The 15,621-nt window shown below is 49.4% G+C and overlaps 2 protein-coding genes across 2 annotated transcripts in view; one reads left to right on the top strand and one right to left on the bottom strand.

Moving 5' to 3' along the window:
- The first annotated feature begins 682 nt into the window (after positions 1-682).
- entr1 (endosome associated trafficking regulator 1) lies at positions 683-4,775 on the top strand. The gene is made up of 8 exons (XM_084439849.1): positions 683-940; positions 1,103-1,224; positions 1,420-1,821; positions 2,349-2,422; positions 3,047-3,158; positions 3,516-3,578; positions 4,155-4,294; positions 4,502-4,775. Exons 1-8 carry the CDS (start codon positions 895-897, stop codon positions 4,590-4,592), a joined length of 1,050 nt encoding a protein of 349 aa, XP_084295975.1. The 5' UTR covers positions 683-894; the 3' UTR covers positions 4,593-4,775.
- A 198-nt stretch (positions 4,776-4,973) lies between these two features.
- The window catches only part of ccdc180 (coiled-coil domain containing 180), a gene marked incomplete at both ends in the record, with an annotated part of 17,774 nt that continues 7,126 nt past the window's right edge, over positions 4,974-15,621 (bottom strand). The window contains 20 exons of the mRNA XM_084439672.1: positions 4,974-5,108; positions 5,534-5,732; positions 6,048-6,153; positions 6,250-6,361; positions 6,452-6,589; positions 6,801-6,961; positions 7,248-7,392; positions 7,622-7,691; positions 7,787-7,864; positions 7,959-8,037; positions 8,187-8,257; positions 9,372-9,559; positions 9,832-9,918; positions 10,171-10,365; positions 10,828-10,944; positions 11,123-11,267; positions 11,471-11,617; positions 12,075-12,255; positions 14,687-14,862; positions 15,410-15,546. Coding sequence (XP_084295798.1) covers positions 4,974-5,108; positions 5,534-5,732; positions 6,048-6,153; positions 6,250-6,361; positions 6,452-6,589; positions 6,801-6,961; positions 7,248-7,392; positions 7,622-7,691; positions 7,787-7,864; positions 7,959-8,037; positions 8,187-8,257; positions 9,372-9,559; positions 9,832-9,918; positions 10,171-10,365; positions 10,828-10,944; positions 11,123-11,267; positions 11,471-11,617; positions 12,075-12,255; positions 14,687-14,862; positions 15,410-15,546 — 2,667 coding nt within the window. The remainder of the gene's footprint in view (positions 5,109-5,533; positions 5,733-6,047; positions 6,154-6,249; positions 6,362-6,451; positions 6,590-6,800; positions 6,962-7,247; positions 7,393-7,621; positions 7,692-7,786; positions 7,865-7,958; positions 8,038-8,186; positions 8,258-9,371; positions 9,560-9,831; positions 9,919-10,170; positions 10,366-10,827; positions 10,945-11,122; positions 11,268-11,470; positions 11,618-12,074; positions 12,256-14,686; positions 14,863-15,409; positions 15,547-15,621) is intronic.

Raw genomic sequence — 15,621 nt, 5'->3', positions numbered from 1 at the left:
AACTCTGCCAGGCTCTCAGAGTTGAGACCATTCTCGCGAGGTATAATGCTGCACCTCGGGATGAACTGCATACAGATAGTGCTTTAAATAAGGATTAAATAAAACAATCAAGTTCCACTACTGTTGTTTTCAATATGACGTTTTTTACAACGATTCATTTCTTTCGCTTTTTCGCCCCGGGAAACTTCGCACTTGGTGTGTACGACCATTCATGGGAGTTCATTTCTGTGTGTATTCATGGGAGTTCATTTCTCCGGAAATAAATCGCGCTAGTACGGACCTATTAGTATTCCATGACAGTAACAGGAAGGTAGAAGTTAGCTAGCTAGCTAATGAATGGACCTTCGTTAGCCATCTACAATCAGTGCATAAACTGCCTGACTGCACCACTCGATGCCAGGGATAATGCTGGACAGCATATTTAATGTTAATACCTCATAAATACAATCCGTGCATGCATATTACACTTACTTACCACGATTCCAGTAAATCTGATGCACGTGTAGTTTGAAACCCCGGTTTTTGGCAAATATTAGGAAGTGACCTGTGTATTTTTTTCTCCCCAAAACGTCATCAGAATACGAACCAATCCAGAGTGTGGGGTCGTGCACGTGACATCCCTGAACCGACCCGTCCAGCGTCGCACCGCGAAGAACAACATCTACAGGCCAGTAACGGTAGAGTCTAGTAGAATAGTTTAGAGAAACTAATGTAGTCGACTATATACTCGGTTTGCTATGCTGCGTTGCTAGCTAGATGTATTGTGCATAGCTCCTCTGTGTCCTTGTAGAGCTAGGTAGGTAGTTAGCTAGCTAACGTTAGCTGGTTAGCTAGCTAGCTAACATCATTGTAACTGTGATCACAAGAACCTCTGTTGTCTGATCGACCGCCAGCATGTCGAAACAGAAAACCTCAGCAAAAACTTTGATTATCGAGGATGGTAAGTTGCTATGTAGCCATACATGGTTGCTACCAAACACACCATATGTTAATCGTTTGTGTGTGTGTGTGTGTGTGTGTGTGTGTGTGTGTGTGTGTGTGTGTGTGTTGTTTGGGTGTGCAGAAGTGAACATAATGCTGTATTTCTTAAATGTAATCCTAGACGAGGTCCAAGAGGAGGGCGACGAGCTGAATCCCTTCTCCTTCAAAGAGTTCATCCGCAGTAAGAACAAGGGCCCAGATCTCCACACGGACCCAGACGAGAAGTACTACCCGACCAGAAAGGTAACTGCCTTAATTATCTGCTCTCTGTCCTGTCCTCCTATCTATGACTTGCCATCCAAACTATGCATGCAGGAATTGGAAACAGCACACTGTAATGAAAAACACACGCCATATGATAACAGAGATGACAACTTGACAACAGTACAGGACAGGCAGCTGGTGGATTTAATCGTGTGTGTGTGTGTGTCCTTAAAGAAGACGTATGGCAGCAGCCTCTCGTCTGACAGAGAATACCCCCCCCAGAGACTCCCGGACCCGGCGCTGCAGCCAGGCGAGGAGCCGGAGGACGACAACTGGACCGGCAGCTACGAGCCGGCGGCCCTGGAGGAGCGGTCCCAGGAGTTCGGCCTGAGCCAGACCGCGGCGGACAGCAGCACCTACTCTGACCCCTCCTCCCCACCGCCGAGCACGGAGGAGGACGCCTCCTGGCAGGAGGAGGAGGAGGAGGAGCCATCGCTGCTAGGGGAGGAGTCGCTGTGGCAGGAGTCCCAGCGAGCGCCGGTGGACTACGAAGGAGACGACGAGACGTCGATGGTGGAGCTGGCCTACAGGGGGCAGAGCAGCCGGACGGAGGGCAGGATGAGCCACCTGCAGAGGGTACGCACCTCTCTCACACGCTCCTCCTCTCCTGTGGGGGCCGCTCTGGCTCAGGGAGGTAGAGCAGGTCGTCCAGTGACCGCAGGGTCGGTGGTTCGATTCCCGGCTCCTCCTGTCCACATGTCGGAGTGTCCTTGGGCAAGAGTGTCCATGGGCAATTGCTCCCAATGAGTACACTAGTATCTTGCATGGCAGCTGTCACCATTGGTGTGTGAATGAGAGTCGCACAGCGAAGAACATCTACAGGCCGGTAATGGTCGAGTCTAGAGGCCATTGTGAAGCCATTTTAAATCGCATTGGATAAAAGTGCTGTCCATCCTTTTCCTCCTCAAACATGCACAATTCTTTTCCTGTCCTCCACATTATTCTCAAGTGCCGTGCCCTCCACACACACACACACACACACTCTTGTTACACTTTTCTATCACCCTCACACACACACACGTCTGTACATCATTGTAGCAGAGCAGGCTGATGGGTAGGGCCAGGTGTGTTGTTTGACAGTGTCTTGGTTGTGTGTGTCTCAGCTGCAGGAGGAGAACACACAGCTCAGGAGGAACATCAAAGCTCTCATAAAGAAGGCCGAGACTGACGATCGAAGGTGACCGAGTACACCTAGTTAAATACTTACACTAAGCACTTATGCACTCAAATGTACAGGACAGGTTTGGAATTTGGCATTATAAGCCATGTTATAAGGTTATTTACGATCATATACAATGGCCGATATCAAAGTCTTGTCAAGCGGTGCACTCTCGAGATATAGCCCGTCGCCGCTAACAGACTCAATGGATTCATAGGTGCATAGACAAAATCCCTCAAAAACACCATAAACTCTCATTTTCAAAGACAGGAAACTCACTGAGTGGACACTGGTGTCCGTTGATGTTCTGGTAAAAAATCGCCACAAAGTATGCTTCCGAACGGTTTTTTTTTAGGGATTTTGTCTATGTACCTATGGATCCATTGAGTGTGTTAGCAGCGACGGGCTATATCTCAAGAGTGCACCGCTTGACGAAACTTTGATATCGGCCATTGTACAGTATATGATCGTAAATAACATGACTTATAATGCATAACGGGTATATACTGTATGTACCTACATACATTGTCAGTATAAATAGTCAGATATATATGTACCGACATACATTCAGTCAGTATAAATATAGCTGTACAATAGGATAAGATATATATGCTAAGATATTCGACGGCTCCCTGCCCTCAGACTACGAGAGCTGACCGAGGAGCTGCACAAGAGGAGGCTTCAGGAGGAGAGGGAGGCTGAGGCGCTGGAGACCATGGTCCACTCCGTCGAACAGAACCTGCACTTGATGACCGTAGGTTTTACTGACCCTTGACCCTAACTGACCACGTGTGACTACTCATCTCATCATTACTGCCGGGGCTGGGAGTCGATTCCTAACTGACCATATCTGACTACTCAGTACTGCTGGGGCTGGGAGTCGATCCCACAAAGAGCCGATTCCTTGAACGGGAATCAATTCTCATTTATTGGAAAAAAAATCTGCTATGAAATGTCATGAGTTAATAGAAAAAAACATTTAGTTTACTTGTTAACAGATTAAACCTGACTTGTTATTGACACATACCTGACTGCAGAATGGCTGTACCTGACCATTGAGCCCTGCATGCCTGGCATGCTCTCTGATCTCTGGGTCCTTCTCTCCTGACAGAAACGAGCCATGAAGGCTGAAAACAACATGACCAAACTGAAGCTGGAGCTTCATAAACTACAGGTTAGACTGATAACAGCTGTATCATTTTAAAGTGTGTGTGTGTGTGTGTGTGTGTGTGTGTGTGTGTGTGTGTGTGTGTGTGTTAGGCTGGGGTTGTACAAAGCAACTTAGTTGCAGATGAAAGTGACATGATTCCTTACAACTCGACAGTTACAGGAAGGAACTATAATGTGATCAAAGTGGCATCAACCAGTGTTGACAGACAGGGGAGTCTGACCATCTCCATGGTAGCCAGCTGATCATTTGTTTTGGGTGGAATGTCATGTGACAAATATCTGTGTTTTGATTGTCTTGTCCTTGCAACTACAGTAGTTGAAAAAAGTGAGAGAAAGTTGCTTATTAGTTGCCGGGGGTGACGCAACCTAGTTCCGAGAAGCAGCCTAGTTCCGAGCAACTAAGGTTGCGTAAACGTTGCTTTGGGAAAGGCCAGGTTAGACCGTGGCGGTGATAGGAGGGTGGGTGGGCGGAAGTCAACACAACGAGAGAGAGAAAGGGTGTGGGAAGAAAGAGTGAGAGGAAAAGTGTTTGTTAGGGCAGTTCTGACCAGAGCTGAAGCTCTGAGCTGTGTCCCTGCAGGATCAGGTGAAGGGCTACAGGACTGAGAATGACAGACTGCGGGCAGGAGAGACGGCGGTCCTGAACACCATGAAGCAGAACGCTCTTGTGGCCTCGCAGTACCTCAACAAAGCTGCTCTCAACGCAGAAACATCCATCAAGTAAGTCCAGCTATCAGGCATGTTCCTCTTATTTGAATATGTTGTGGGCTGGCGAGTCATCCAATTACCGTTCGAAATGAGAAACATTACAGTAAACTACTGTTTCCACCAACTACAGCCAACCTTAGAGACGGTTGTACATTGTAGTGGTTTTTTTTTTGTCCTAGTTGTTAAACCAGGTGGTCTGTCACTACCCTCATCCCACAGGCAGTTACTGACAGGAGCGGAGACTCTGTGTCTGGTTTCTCAACTGCTGCACTCCATCGACAAGATCAGTGACCTTCAGGGAGAAGGCTGAGGGCGCAGAGAGGGACGTCATCCAGGCCTTGACCAATGGGAGCAAGTTGTCCGTTAATGCAACAGCCAATGGAAACACAGGAACTGCCAATGGGGACGTGGCAGATGATCACCTCACTCTAAAACTGTCCTCTCCTGCACTCCGCTTTCACTAAACCAAGGCTTGCACATTTTTAAAAACTTTAAACGTGGTTATTAACATGCTTTTTTTAATATTTTAAATATGGTTTATTTCATGTGTTATAACAGTAGTCAAAGAGATCATGAATACTGTACATATATATTGTCATATACATTCTAAACTCCCTTGAGTTGTGTTTTTATTTGTGCTCACTCCACTGTTCTGTCAGCTGGCCCAGTGCAGGTGTGTGTGTGTGTTGCTCTATTCAGCGTTGATGTGTGTGAGGCTGGTCAGTAGTCCTCTCCAATGTTCCGCCCAGCGCTGCACCTCCCTCTGCTGAGCCAGACTCTCCCCCTCCACCTTCTCCTGCTCCTCTCTGTACCGCTGCTTAAAGCGCTGTGGACACAGACATACAATCAAACACACACACACACAGTTACATACACACACAGTTACAAACATACACACTCACAAACACAAACAAGTTACAAGCAAACATGCATACATACACACACACAAAGTTACAAACATACACAAACCCCACATACACATGAGCACACACGTTTTACAGTAATAGAGGGTAACGCCAGGAAAATGGTAAATGGTCTGCACTTATAGAGCGCCTTTCTACTTTAACGGACAAGGCACTTTAGAATGGCCTCTCGTTCACCCATTCACGCACACGTTCAAGCACCAATGGCGGCAAGTAAGTACGTGGTAAGCCTGGTGGGTGTCACCTGACCGGTATACGTTATTCATGTTGCTGGTTTGTGGTGACGCCTGGTGCACGTTCAACCGGTGTGAGTGGCGTGGCGTGTCACCTGATATGTGGCGTCCCGCGCCTCGACCGCTCTCAGGTGACCCAGCGTGGTTTTAGCTGTGGTGATGGAAGCCGTCGTAGCCGCGCTCACGGAGGTTGTCGTCGTAGCCTTGGTGGCGTAGGCTCTTGCGGTCTTGGTAACGGACGCTTTTCCCGAAGCGGCGCCGGGCGGTGTGAGGAGAGTGATCCCCGGCCAGGTCCTGTCACGCAGAGACACAGACTCTAGAGCGTTCGTCCTGTTTACACAACCGTGTCCTGTCCGTTACAGCTGCTACACATTCCCGACAGAAGTACGCTGTCTATGGCGACCCCCAGCAGCGTATCCGGGTGGCTCTAAAAGTGCCTGCACACTGCCCCAATCAACACCAACGTTGGACTGTTTGTTGGCGTCGGTTGGATGGATTTTGCAGCTGATTTTTAAACTTCCAATATACTAACAGCAACTGCCAGCTTTAGAATGTTGGGCGTTGGGAGTTGGTTGGCGTCGGTCGGGGCCGTGTGTGTGTGGTGTTTACCTGCTTCCTCTGGGGATCTGAGCTCCGGTCTGTCTCGGCTCGTGCAGAGTGCCGGCCTGCTGGCGGCGGACGAGGCTGGTGACATTCTCCGTCCTTACCTCAGCTTCTACACAAAGGGGAGGGGAGGGGGGTGGACGATTGTGAGGCTCTGCATGATACGCACATACACCCACACTGACACACACACACACAGGGAACCTACTTCCTGTCTGGACCTGGTCTACTGTCAGCAGGTTGTCCATCTGGAAGAGCAGGTTCTCAGTCAAAGAGGCCAACGCCGCCACAAACTCCTTCCCGTGTGTCCTCACGCTCGCCTGACAAGACGACAACAACACAGGGCGGTCAGGCGGGAGTTAGGGGTCAGGGTCGGGAGGGTCAGGGCGGGGTCGTGGCTCGCTGGGTACCTCCAGCTCCAGCTGGGCGCTGCGTATAGTCTCGGTCAGGTCTCGCTGCCTGTCCTCCTCAGCTCTGACCAAGGCCTGCAGCTCCGCCTCACAGGCTGGGTGGCTCAGACGCACACTCAGCTTCCTGCTGTGCTCCCTCTGGACACATCCACACACACACACACACCGCAGTCAGCCGCAATACTACAGTAAGTAGTCTACAGAGACTGCAGTAATGTGGCATACTCTGTCTCTATGTATGTGAATAATGAAGGATTCGTGTGTGTACGAGTGTGTGTGGGTGTGTGTGCATGACCGCTGATATGGCATCAGGAATGGGGTGGGCTTTGTGGCCCGAGGTGCAGCGCACCTTCATGTCCTCGCTGGCCAGCAGGGTGCGCCGCAACCCCTGTCGGAGGGTTGCCGTGTCCCGCGCCAGGTTGTCCAAGTGGCGCTGCCCCAGGTCACCAACCAGCACCTCTGGAACCCTGGACAGACACTCCTCGAAGTCCTGCAGCTGCTGGCGGAACTCTGGACCGGCAAGGGGGACAGACGGACAGGTAGACAGACATGCACAGTTAGTGTTTCAGCACTATAATGTTGTAAGGAACTCTGGACAGCCAGGGGGACAGACAGAGGGACAAGCAGAGTTAATGTTACAGAACTGTAATGTTTGATGAATGCGTTGTAAGCTTAGTGTAAACAAGCTGGATTGATGGTTCAGCTTTTAAAGGCCACAGCTAACCAGGCTGCAGACAGTGGTTGGGGTCTGGCTCAGTGAAGGTCAGAGTTCATTAAGTGAGTGCGTGCTGCGGACCTTGGAGACAGTCGTTGTGGTAGTCTTGAGCCTGGCTGTGATAGGCCAGCAGCCTCTTGTTCAGCTCCTCGGCACACTGCTCAAACGTCTCCTGCAGGTACTGGGGCCGCGTGATTGGCCGACGCTCCTTCCTCTTGTAGAAGTCCTGCTCACAAGTACAGACGCTCAGGGTCATGTGACTGGCACCTTACACTTACACACACACACACACACACACACAAATACAGACGCTCAGGTACATGTGACTGGCACCTTACACACACACACACACACACACACACACACACACACACATACAAACTGAAGGGCCTATCACCACCTTGACCTGCCCCTGCACACACACAGTCACACACACACACACAATGGTGTCATACCTCTGCCTCTAGCAGCAGAACGTCATTAGTCCTCCACAGGACGCTGGCTATCGCAGACTTGAAGGTCGGTCTGGAACACAGGAGTTGCAGTTAAGCTTGAAACCATGGCAACGCGTTAGTGAAACTGAGGATTGGTGTTGATGTTGAGGCGTTCAGGGAGCTCACGCGCCGTGCTCCTCCGGTTTGGGGCCGAACACCTGGAACCTCTTGTCAAAGCGAGTGGGTTTGGAGAATCTCTTCACGCTTTGAAGACAGGAGAAGAGATTGGGCAGTTATGTACATTTCTACTGGGTGGGGAGTGTTAGTTAGGTTGGTGTGTGTGTGTGTGTGTGTGTACCTCTGTGCGCTGACAGACTCGGCAGACCTGCGTAGTGATTCCAGGGCTGTTTGACTATGGGTCTTTCCTGGCCTCTGATCTGAGCCCACAGGAGATGACAAACTGACTGCACACACACACACACACACACACACACACACACACACACACACCGTCAACACAACACTCATCTGAAGTCACACTACAGGTCACATGAACACAGACACACACCCAGAGGTATTGCTGTACCTGCAGCAGCTCCGGAGCCCCTCTCTGCTGCCTCTGTATGGGCTTCCTGCGGAGCTGTGGGCTTGGTGAACCTGACACACACACATACAAACATATCCACACACACACACACACACACATACAAACATATCCACACACACACACACACACACACACATACAAACATATCCACACACACACACACACACACAAACATATCCACACACAGACACATACACACGCACACACACATGCAAACACATCCACAAACACACACACCCGCACATAAACACACACACACACACACACACACACCATGTCTGTAATCAGTGCTCACACACACACACACCATCTGTGCATTTGTGGCTGTTGAGAGCAGAGCTGAGGACAGTAGTATTGCTGTAGAAATAGTAGTAATAAAACTATAGTAGTATTATAGTAGCTACAGTAGTACTATGGTAGTAGTGTTCTTAGTTACCGCAGTAGTACTGTAGTAGTAGTAGTATTACTACAGCAGTACTATGGTAGTAGTGTTCTTACTGCAGTAGTAATGTAGTAGTATTATAGTAGTGTTACTACTGTAGTACTACGGTAGTAGTGTTCTTACCACAGTAGTACTATGGTAGTAGTACTATAGTAGTGTTACTACAGTAGTACTATGGTAGTAGTGTTCTTACCGCAGTAGTACTATGGTACTGTAGTAGTGTTCTTACCGAAGTAGTACTGTTGTATTAGTATTATAGTAGCGTTACTACAGTAGTACTATGGTACTTGTGATTCTTGCACTTTGCCTTCAGCACTAGATTATGCTCTTAGTCACTTGTTTTAGAAAGAAGATGCACTTGTGAGTTCTGGCAAGTAGTAGTACATTGGCTCTTCCTACGTTAAATGCAATTATTGTTAGTCGCTTTGGATAAAAGCGTCTGCTAAATGACTGTAATGTAATGTCATGTACTGTAGTAGTGTTCTTACCGCAGTACTATGGTGGTATAAGTATTATGGTAGCGTTACTACAGTAGTACTATGGTACTGTAGTAGTGTTCTTACCACAGTAGTACTATAGTAGTAGTGTTCTTACCACAGTTATACTATAATAGTAGTGTTCTTACTGCAATAGTACTATAGTAGTAGTGTTCTTACCACAGTAATACTACAGTAGTAGTGTTCTTACCACAGTAGTACTATAGTAGTAAGTAGTGTTCTTACCGCAGGAGGCCCCTGACGACCCCCACAGCAGCGTCCTCTCTGAAGGCCACGCCCATGCGACTGGGCTGCAGAAGGCTGTCGGAGGAGGGACTTCCTGTCTTGTCCTGTTTCCGTGATTTGGGGCGCGCGGCGAGCGCAAAGGAGCCCTGCAGAGGACAGTCAGGCAGGGGGGCCGCCATGGAGGGGTCCTGCACACACACACACACACACAAACACACACGCACACACACTCACGCACACACACACTCTCTCTCACACACACACACACACACACACACACTCTCTCACACACACACACAAACATACACACACACACACACACACACACACACAGATCACCACAATACATTGAACACACAGAATACACAATACAGGGTTGTGTGGCTAAAAGGTTTTATGTAGGATTGTATGGCTACAGCCTACAGTACACGCAGCTCCAACACCATGACCACTGACTGACCAGGAAGCAGTCCAGATACTGGCAGCGTGCCTTCAGCTCCTCTAGTATGGACCAGGTGAAGGTGAAGACTTCCTCTGGGCTCGATGTCTACAACACAAACCAGAGATACACGTAGGACAACCTCACCAGGGCCATACTACATTAGTCTGAGTACACTAGTAAAACTATGTATGTAACTAAGCGCATTGTGTTGCCTCTGGGTATGAAATGCGCTATACAAATAAAGCTTTGATTGATTGATTGATTGGTGGTGCTACAATGGTATGGATTTCCTTGGTAGGACTATAGCCCCATGATTAGACCTAGGCTATTTGACTTCAGGTGCTGTAGGTCTAGTACCGTAGCTGGGCCCCTGCTGGCCTTACAGGCATCCACCATCTTCTCCAGCTCTACCAGGCCCCTGCTGGCCTCACAGGCATCCACCATCTTCTCCAGCTCAACCAGGCCTCTGCTGGCCTCAGAGGCATCCACCATCTTCTCCAGCTCAACCAGCAGACTGCTGATCTTCCTCTTGTGCATGTTGCTCTTAGTGGCCTGTGAGGGAGACATGATACTGGTGAGAGGCCTGGCGCAGAGCCAAAAGAGAGAAGATATGAGGCAGACACACAGGCAGAGACACAGACAGAGAGGGAGAGACAGACAGACAGACAGACAGACAGATAGAAAGAGAGAGAGTTAGAATCAGACAGACAGAAAGAGAGTGAGAGAGACAGGCAGACAGAGAGACAGACAGACAGACAGACAGACAGGCAGACAGACAGAGAGTGAGAGAGACAGGCAGACAGAGCCTACAGGCAGACAGACAGAGAGTGAGAGAGACAGGCAGACAGAGAGACCGACAGAGAGAGACAGGCAGGCAGACAGACAGACAGACAGACAGACAGACAGACAGACAGACAGACAGACAGACAGACAGACAGACAGACAGACAGACAGACAGACAGACAGAGTGAGAGGCAGACAGAGTGAGAGGCAGACTGACAGACAGATACCCACCTCACTTTTAATCTGAACCTGTGTGTTGCTCAACAGTCCTTGTATTCTCTCCAGGAACTTCAGATCCACCGCCAGAAAGCGGAACTTCTCCTCAAATCTGTTGATAATGTCTTTCGCCTGGAGGAAATGCATGATGGGTCAGTACTGAGGGGCGTTCCTGAGGTTCCGCTATCGGTCTCCAGCCTCCATTCCCACTTACAGACCCAGTCCAAGCCCTTAGCTTAGCCCAGCCCCAGCCCCGGCCCCGGCCCGAGACCCCCGTCCCGCAGTGGCGGCCCCCGGCCAGGTGGTCTACCTGCTCCAGACACTTGGACTCGCTCCCCTCCATGTCCGGGAGGATGGTCTCCTCGGCGGCTTCGATGCGCTTGGTCATCTTCTCCAGGCGTTTGTGATAAACCTCGACCTCCTTAGGGGTGAAGTTCCCTCCTTCAGAAAACAGCCTGAGAGGAGGAGAGGAGGAGAGGAGGAGGAGAAACAGTTGTCTTACTCTACCCAGCAGAGAGGAGGAGAGGAGAACAGAGAGGAGAGGACAGAACAGGACAGAAAGAGAGGAGAGGACAGGACAGGAGGAGATGAGAGGACAGGACAGGAGAGGAGAGGAGAGGAAGAGTAGGAGCAGGGTGGATGAGAGGAGGCGTCCTACTTGAAGGAGGTAAGCAGCTGGGCGTTGCTCTGCCTGAGTCCCTCCAGACGGACCTCCAGGGTTTGTCTGAAGGTTCTCTGGGAGCCCTGGACCGCCTCCATGTGCTCCTCCAGACTGGCCTGAAGCTTCCTGCACAGACCCACCAGCCTAGACACACACACACACACACAAAGAAACAAACAGACACACACACACACACACATGCATACGCATGCACAAAGAAACACACACGCAAACAAACACACACAAACACACACACACAATGAAAGAGGAAGAGACAGAGACAATGAGGATATAGTTCAGTTGGAGTGGAGGAAGATTGCAAGTGTAACACAGGTGTGTTGCAGGTGTGATGCAGGTGTGTGTTGCAGGTGTAATGGTGTGTGTTGCAGGTGTGTTGGTGTGTGTTGCAGGTGTGTAGTGGTAAAAACACTTTTCTTTGTTCCTTTGTTTCTAAATTCCATTTAACTTTGTCTATTTCTGTCCACTTCCATGGGAGTTGGGTGCCATAAACGTCTGACTGTCTGTTGGTGTGTTGCAGGTGTGTTGGTGTGTGTAGCAGGTGTGATGCATATGTAGCTGGGCCAGGGGCGCGCTCTCTCACACGTCAGACTTGGTGGCGGAGGCGAACACGTCCTCCATGCCGTAGACGTGGGTCCTGAAGTCCTCGGTCAGCTGGTTCTGGCGGCGTTGCAGCTCCTGGAGGTCTGTCCTGCAGTCGCCCAGGGCCTGCAGCACGCCCTTACAATGACGCTCCACGCGCTCTCTGTGCAGCACTAGCTCCGCTACACACACACACACACACACACACACACACACACACACACACACACACACACACACACACACACACACACAGGAGTTTGAGTGTGAGGTGTGTGTTTACGGTGTGAAGTGTGTGTTTATGATGTGATGGGAGATGTGTGTTTATGGTGTGTGAGGTGTGTATATGGTGTGCTGTGAGGTGTGTGTTTATGGAGTGTGGTGTGTGTTTTTGGTGTGATGGAAGGTGTGTGTTTATGGTGTGTGAGGTGTGTTTTTATGGTGTGTGAGGTGCGTGTTTATGGTGTGTGAGGTGTGTGTATGGTGTGATGGGAGGTGTGTGTTTATGGTGTGATGGGAGGTGTGTGTTTATGGTGATGGGAGGTGTGTGTTTATGGTGTGTGAGGTGCGTGTTTATGATGTGTGAGGTGTGTGTATGGTGTGATGGGAGGTGTGTGTTTGTGGTGTGAGCTGTGTGTTTATGGTGTGTGAGCATAGACTGCGCCAGGATTTTTTCTCTCCAGGGGCTAAGGAGGGGCTTGACCAATACGTGGGGGTGCTAAGAAAAAAGTTTTCATGACAAGGGCGTAGGAATGATTTTGACATTTAACACGCCGTATAAACACACCGTTTTCATAGCTATAATAAGCAGTTGTTGCTTGTCAGCCAGCTTGGCCAGTTAGCTAAAGTTAGACGAAAGTTAGGCTACTTATGCTAGTGCTAGTAGGCAAAAAATCTGTAGCAAGCCATCAAGCGTTCTGATTCAAAACTCATTTGTTGATTTAATCGTAGGCTATCCAATGTCTGATTTTATAAAGTTTGCTAGTTTACCCTCATGACTGAGAGACATTTACCTCATCCAAATGCAATCGTCCTCAAACTCACAGCGGGAGAAAGTGAAAGTGAAGTTGGTGGTGATTGGCCAATATTCAAACACTGTCATAACGAGCTACCCTCGTCCCTCGCGTGTTGTGTTCAAAATAAGTTTCAAATGTACTTTTTTTCTCCACCCGCCCGTACACTGACAGGTCCCCCCCCCCGACTGGCTAACATACGAGCACACTCACATCAGCGCAACTCGTCTGGCAAGGCGAGCTGTGGCTCGTAGGCATAGTAACCAGACCAGACCCCACGACGCGCATGTAAATCGCAGGGTACCTGTAGCACGAGCACGCAACCATGGGACTTGATTATGAAGAGAGAATGGCTGATTATGAACTTTTACTTCTTTATTTTATTTTAAAATAAAAAATATACCAAAATGTTTGAGGGGGCTTAACCGGGGCTAAGCAGATTTGTGACGGGGCTATAGCCCCGCCTAGCCCCGGTGTAGCGCCGTCCCTGGCCCAATCCCAATGTCCCCCCTAAACCCTCAAGCCCTGAGCCCTCACAGACTTATTGACGTCACCTGGTGAAGTGATCGAGTGCGCGAGGCTGCAAGGGCTCGAATTGGTATAACAAGGAATGGGACAGCACTTGTGACATCACATTACGTTGACGTGAAAACATATTTCTTACTATTGTGGGCGTGGGGCTTTTTTTAAATCAATTTGTAAATTGTACATGTTTTTCTTGTAGGCCTTCGTGTAAATTAATTTTGGCTGAGTCAAATCCCCTTTACATTATCAGAACTCTCTGTGTTACCCTCAAAACATTTGTTCAACTTGAAATCATTTCATTTTGTGGTCATATGCGATCGCATCTGCGATCAAATATCAACCCAACCCAGTATTTGTTAGTAGGATCGCATCGATCCTACATTACTGCCTGTGATTCTTGTTTGTGATGAATCCAAAAGTATTAACTTAAGAATGATAATATATTATGTATACACATTCCTGCACCTCACAACTCTTTCCATATTCATGTTGGAAATCTCAATTCAAAGAACACTGCACCGAAATGGGTAATTAATGTCATACTGCTTTTAACTGGGCAATCATATGATTTAGAGCAACATAAATCGATGTAAATTATAACCATAGCCTACATATTTTTAATCAAATCACATTATACAAACCCATGGGGTTAATAACCCATAGGCCTACTTAAAAATAATGAAACCAAAATAATTATAAGGCTACTTGTGCAGATAAGCAAGTCCAGCTGACAACATGAAAACATATTTTGTTCTGTAACGTGAACGTTAGGGTAGGTTGATCTGTCCGTGCTTGTTTATTGGCTGTTCTTCAGGTAACCCCGTGTTTCACGTCACGACGCTATGAACTGTGGGTAATTCCCTTGGGCTAAGTCTGCAGAAATGCAGACTTACGGGAAGGGGCCATAAAGGGCTCAAAATGGCTGCCGGAGAGCCCTCGCGCACTTGCCGAGTTGACATTGGGACACCCCTAAGCCCTCGCGGACTTCGCGGGAGCGCGCCCTTAAGTCTGCGAGTCTGCAAGGGTGGACATTGGGACTGGGCCCCTGTGTGTGAGGTGTGTGTGTGGTGCTGACCGGCGCGTGCGTTGTGGACGTCCATCTCTATCCGGCTGGCGCGGGGCTGGTGGAGGTGGAGCCTCAGGTCATGCTCCGAGAGCAGCGCCTCCTTCCTGGCCGCCAGCAACGTCATGGCGCCGCCCAGGGCCGCCTTGAACCGCTCCTCCAGGTGGTTGAAGAATGACAAGCGCACACTAGAACAACAGATACACACACACACACACTAGGGCATCAGATATAGACTAGAACCACAGACACACACACATTAGGGCATCAGATATACACTAGCACCCCCCCCCCCCCCCCACACATACACACACATACATACATACACACACTAAGGCATCAGATATACGCTAGAACCACAGACACGCACGCTAGGGCACCAGACGTACACTACAACAACACACACATATATGAGAGCATCAGGCATACTCTAGAACAACAGGCGCACTATAGAGCACTTTAGAAAACACAGACACACTAACACAGACCTATACTAGAAACAACATACAATACACACTAGAACAGACACAGAAAAGAACAGACACGCTGGCAGAAACACAGATACAAGCACACACACAATAACAACAGATACACACTGGAACCGACACATACCGAAATAAGCAACAGACGTACTGTACACTAGAATGACAGAACAGACACACACACACACATACTAGAAGAGGTCGCCAACACTCAGCTAACTGGTCTTTCCTCTCCCTGTGGAGGAGCACCTACTCTGTGAGCAGCTGGCAGACTAGCGAGGAGGGGAAGGCCACCAGCTGGGCGTTCGGGTGAGGGCTGGTGTCGGGGGAGGAGCCAGAGTCCTGGCCGGCCTCGTCAGCAGGACACACCCACCTCAGGCCGCTGTACACCTGGCCCCGCCCGGTTACAAACGTCTCTGAGGACTGAGGGTCACTCAGCTCCAGGTGGGGGCCGGACTGGAACAC

Source organism: Borostomias antarcticus, assembly GCF_949987555.1.
Source record: "Borostomias antarcticus genome assembly, chromosome: 6".
Lineage (NCBI taxonomy): Eukaryota > Metazoa > Chordata > Actinopteri > Stomiiformes > Stomiidae > Borostomias > Borostomias antarcticus.
This window is presented reverse-complemented; position numbering and strand designations above follow the sequence as displayed.

What these genes read in the sequence shown, in the direction of transcription:
- entr1 (XM_084439849.1), top strand. Translation starts at nt 895, where the DNA reads ATGTCGAAACAGAAAACCTCAGCAAAAACTTTGATTATCGAGGATG. An exon ending in AACTTTGATTATCGAGGATG is followed by an intron (nt 941 to 1,102) that starts GTAAGTTGCTAT and finishes ATGTAATCCTAG; the next exon opens with ACGAGGTCCAAGAGGAGGGC. An exon ending in TGGAGCTTCATAAACTACAG is followed by an intron (nt 3,579 to 4,154) that starts GTTAGACTGATA and finishes GTGTCCCTGCAG; the next exon opens with GATCAGGTGAAGGGCTACAG.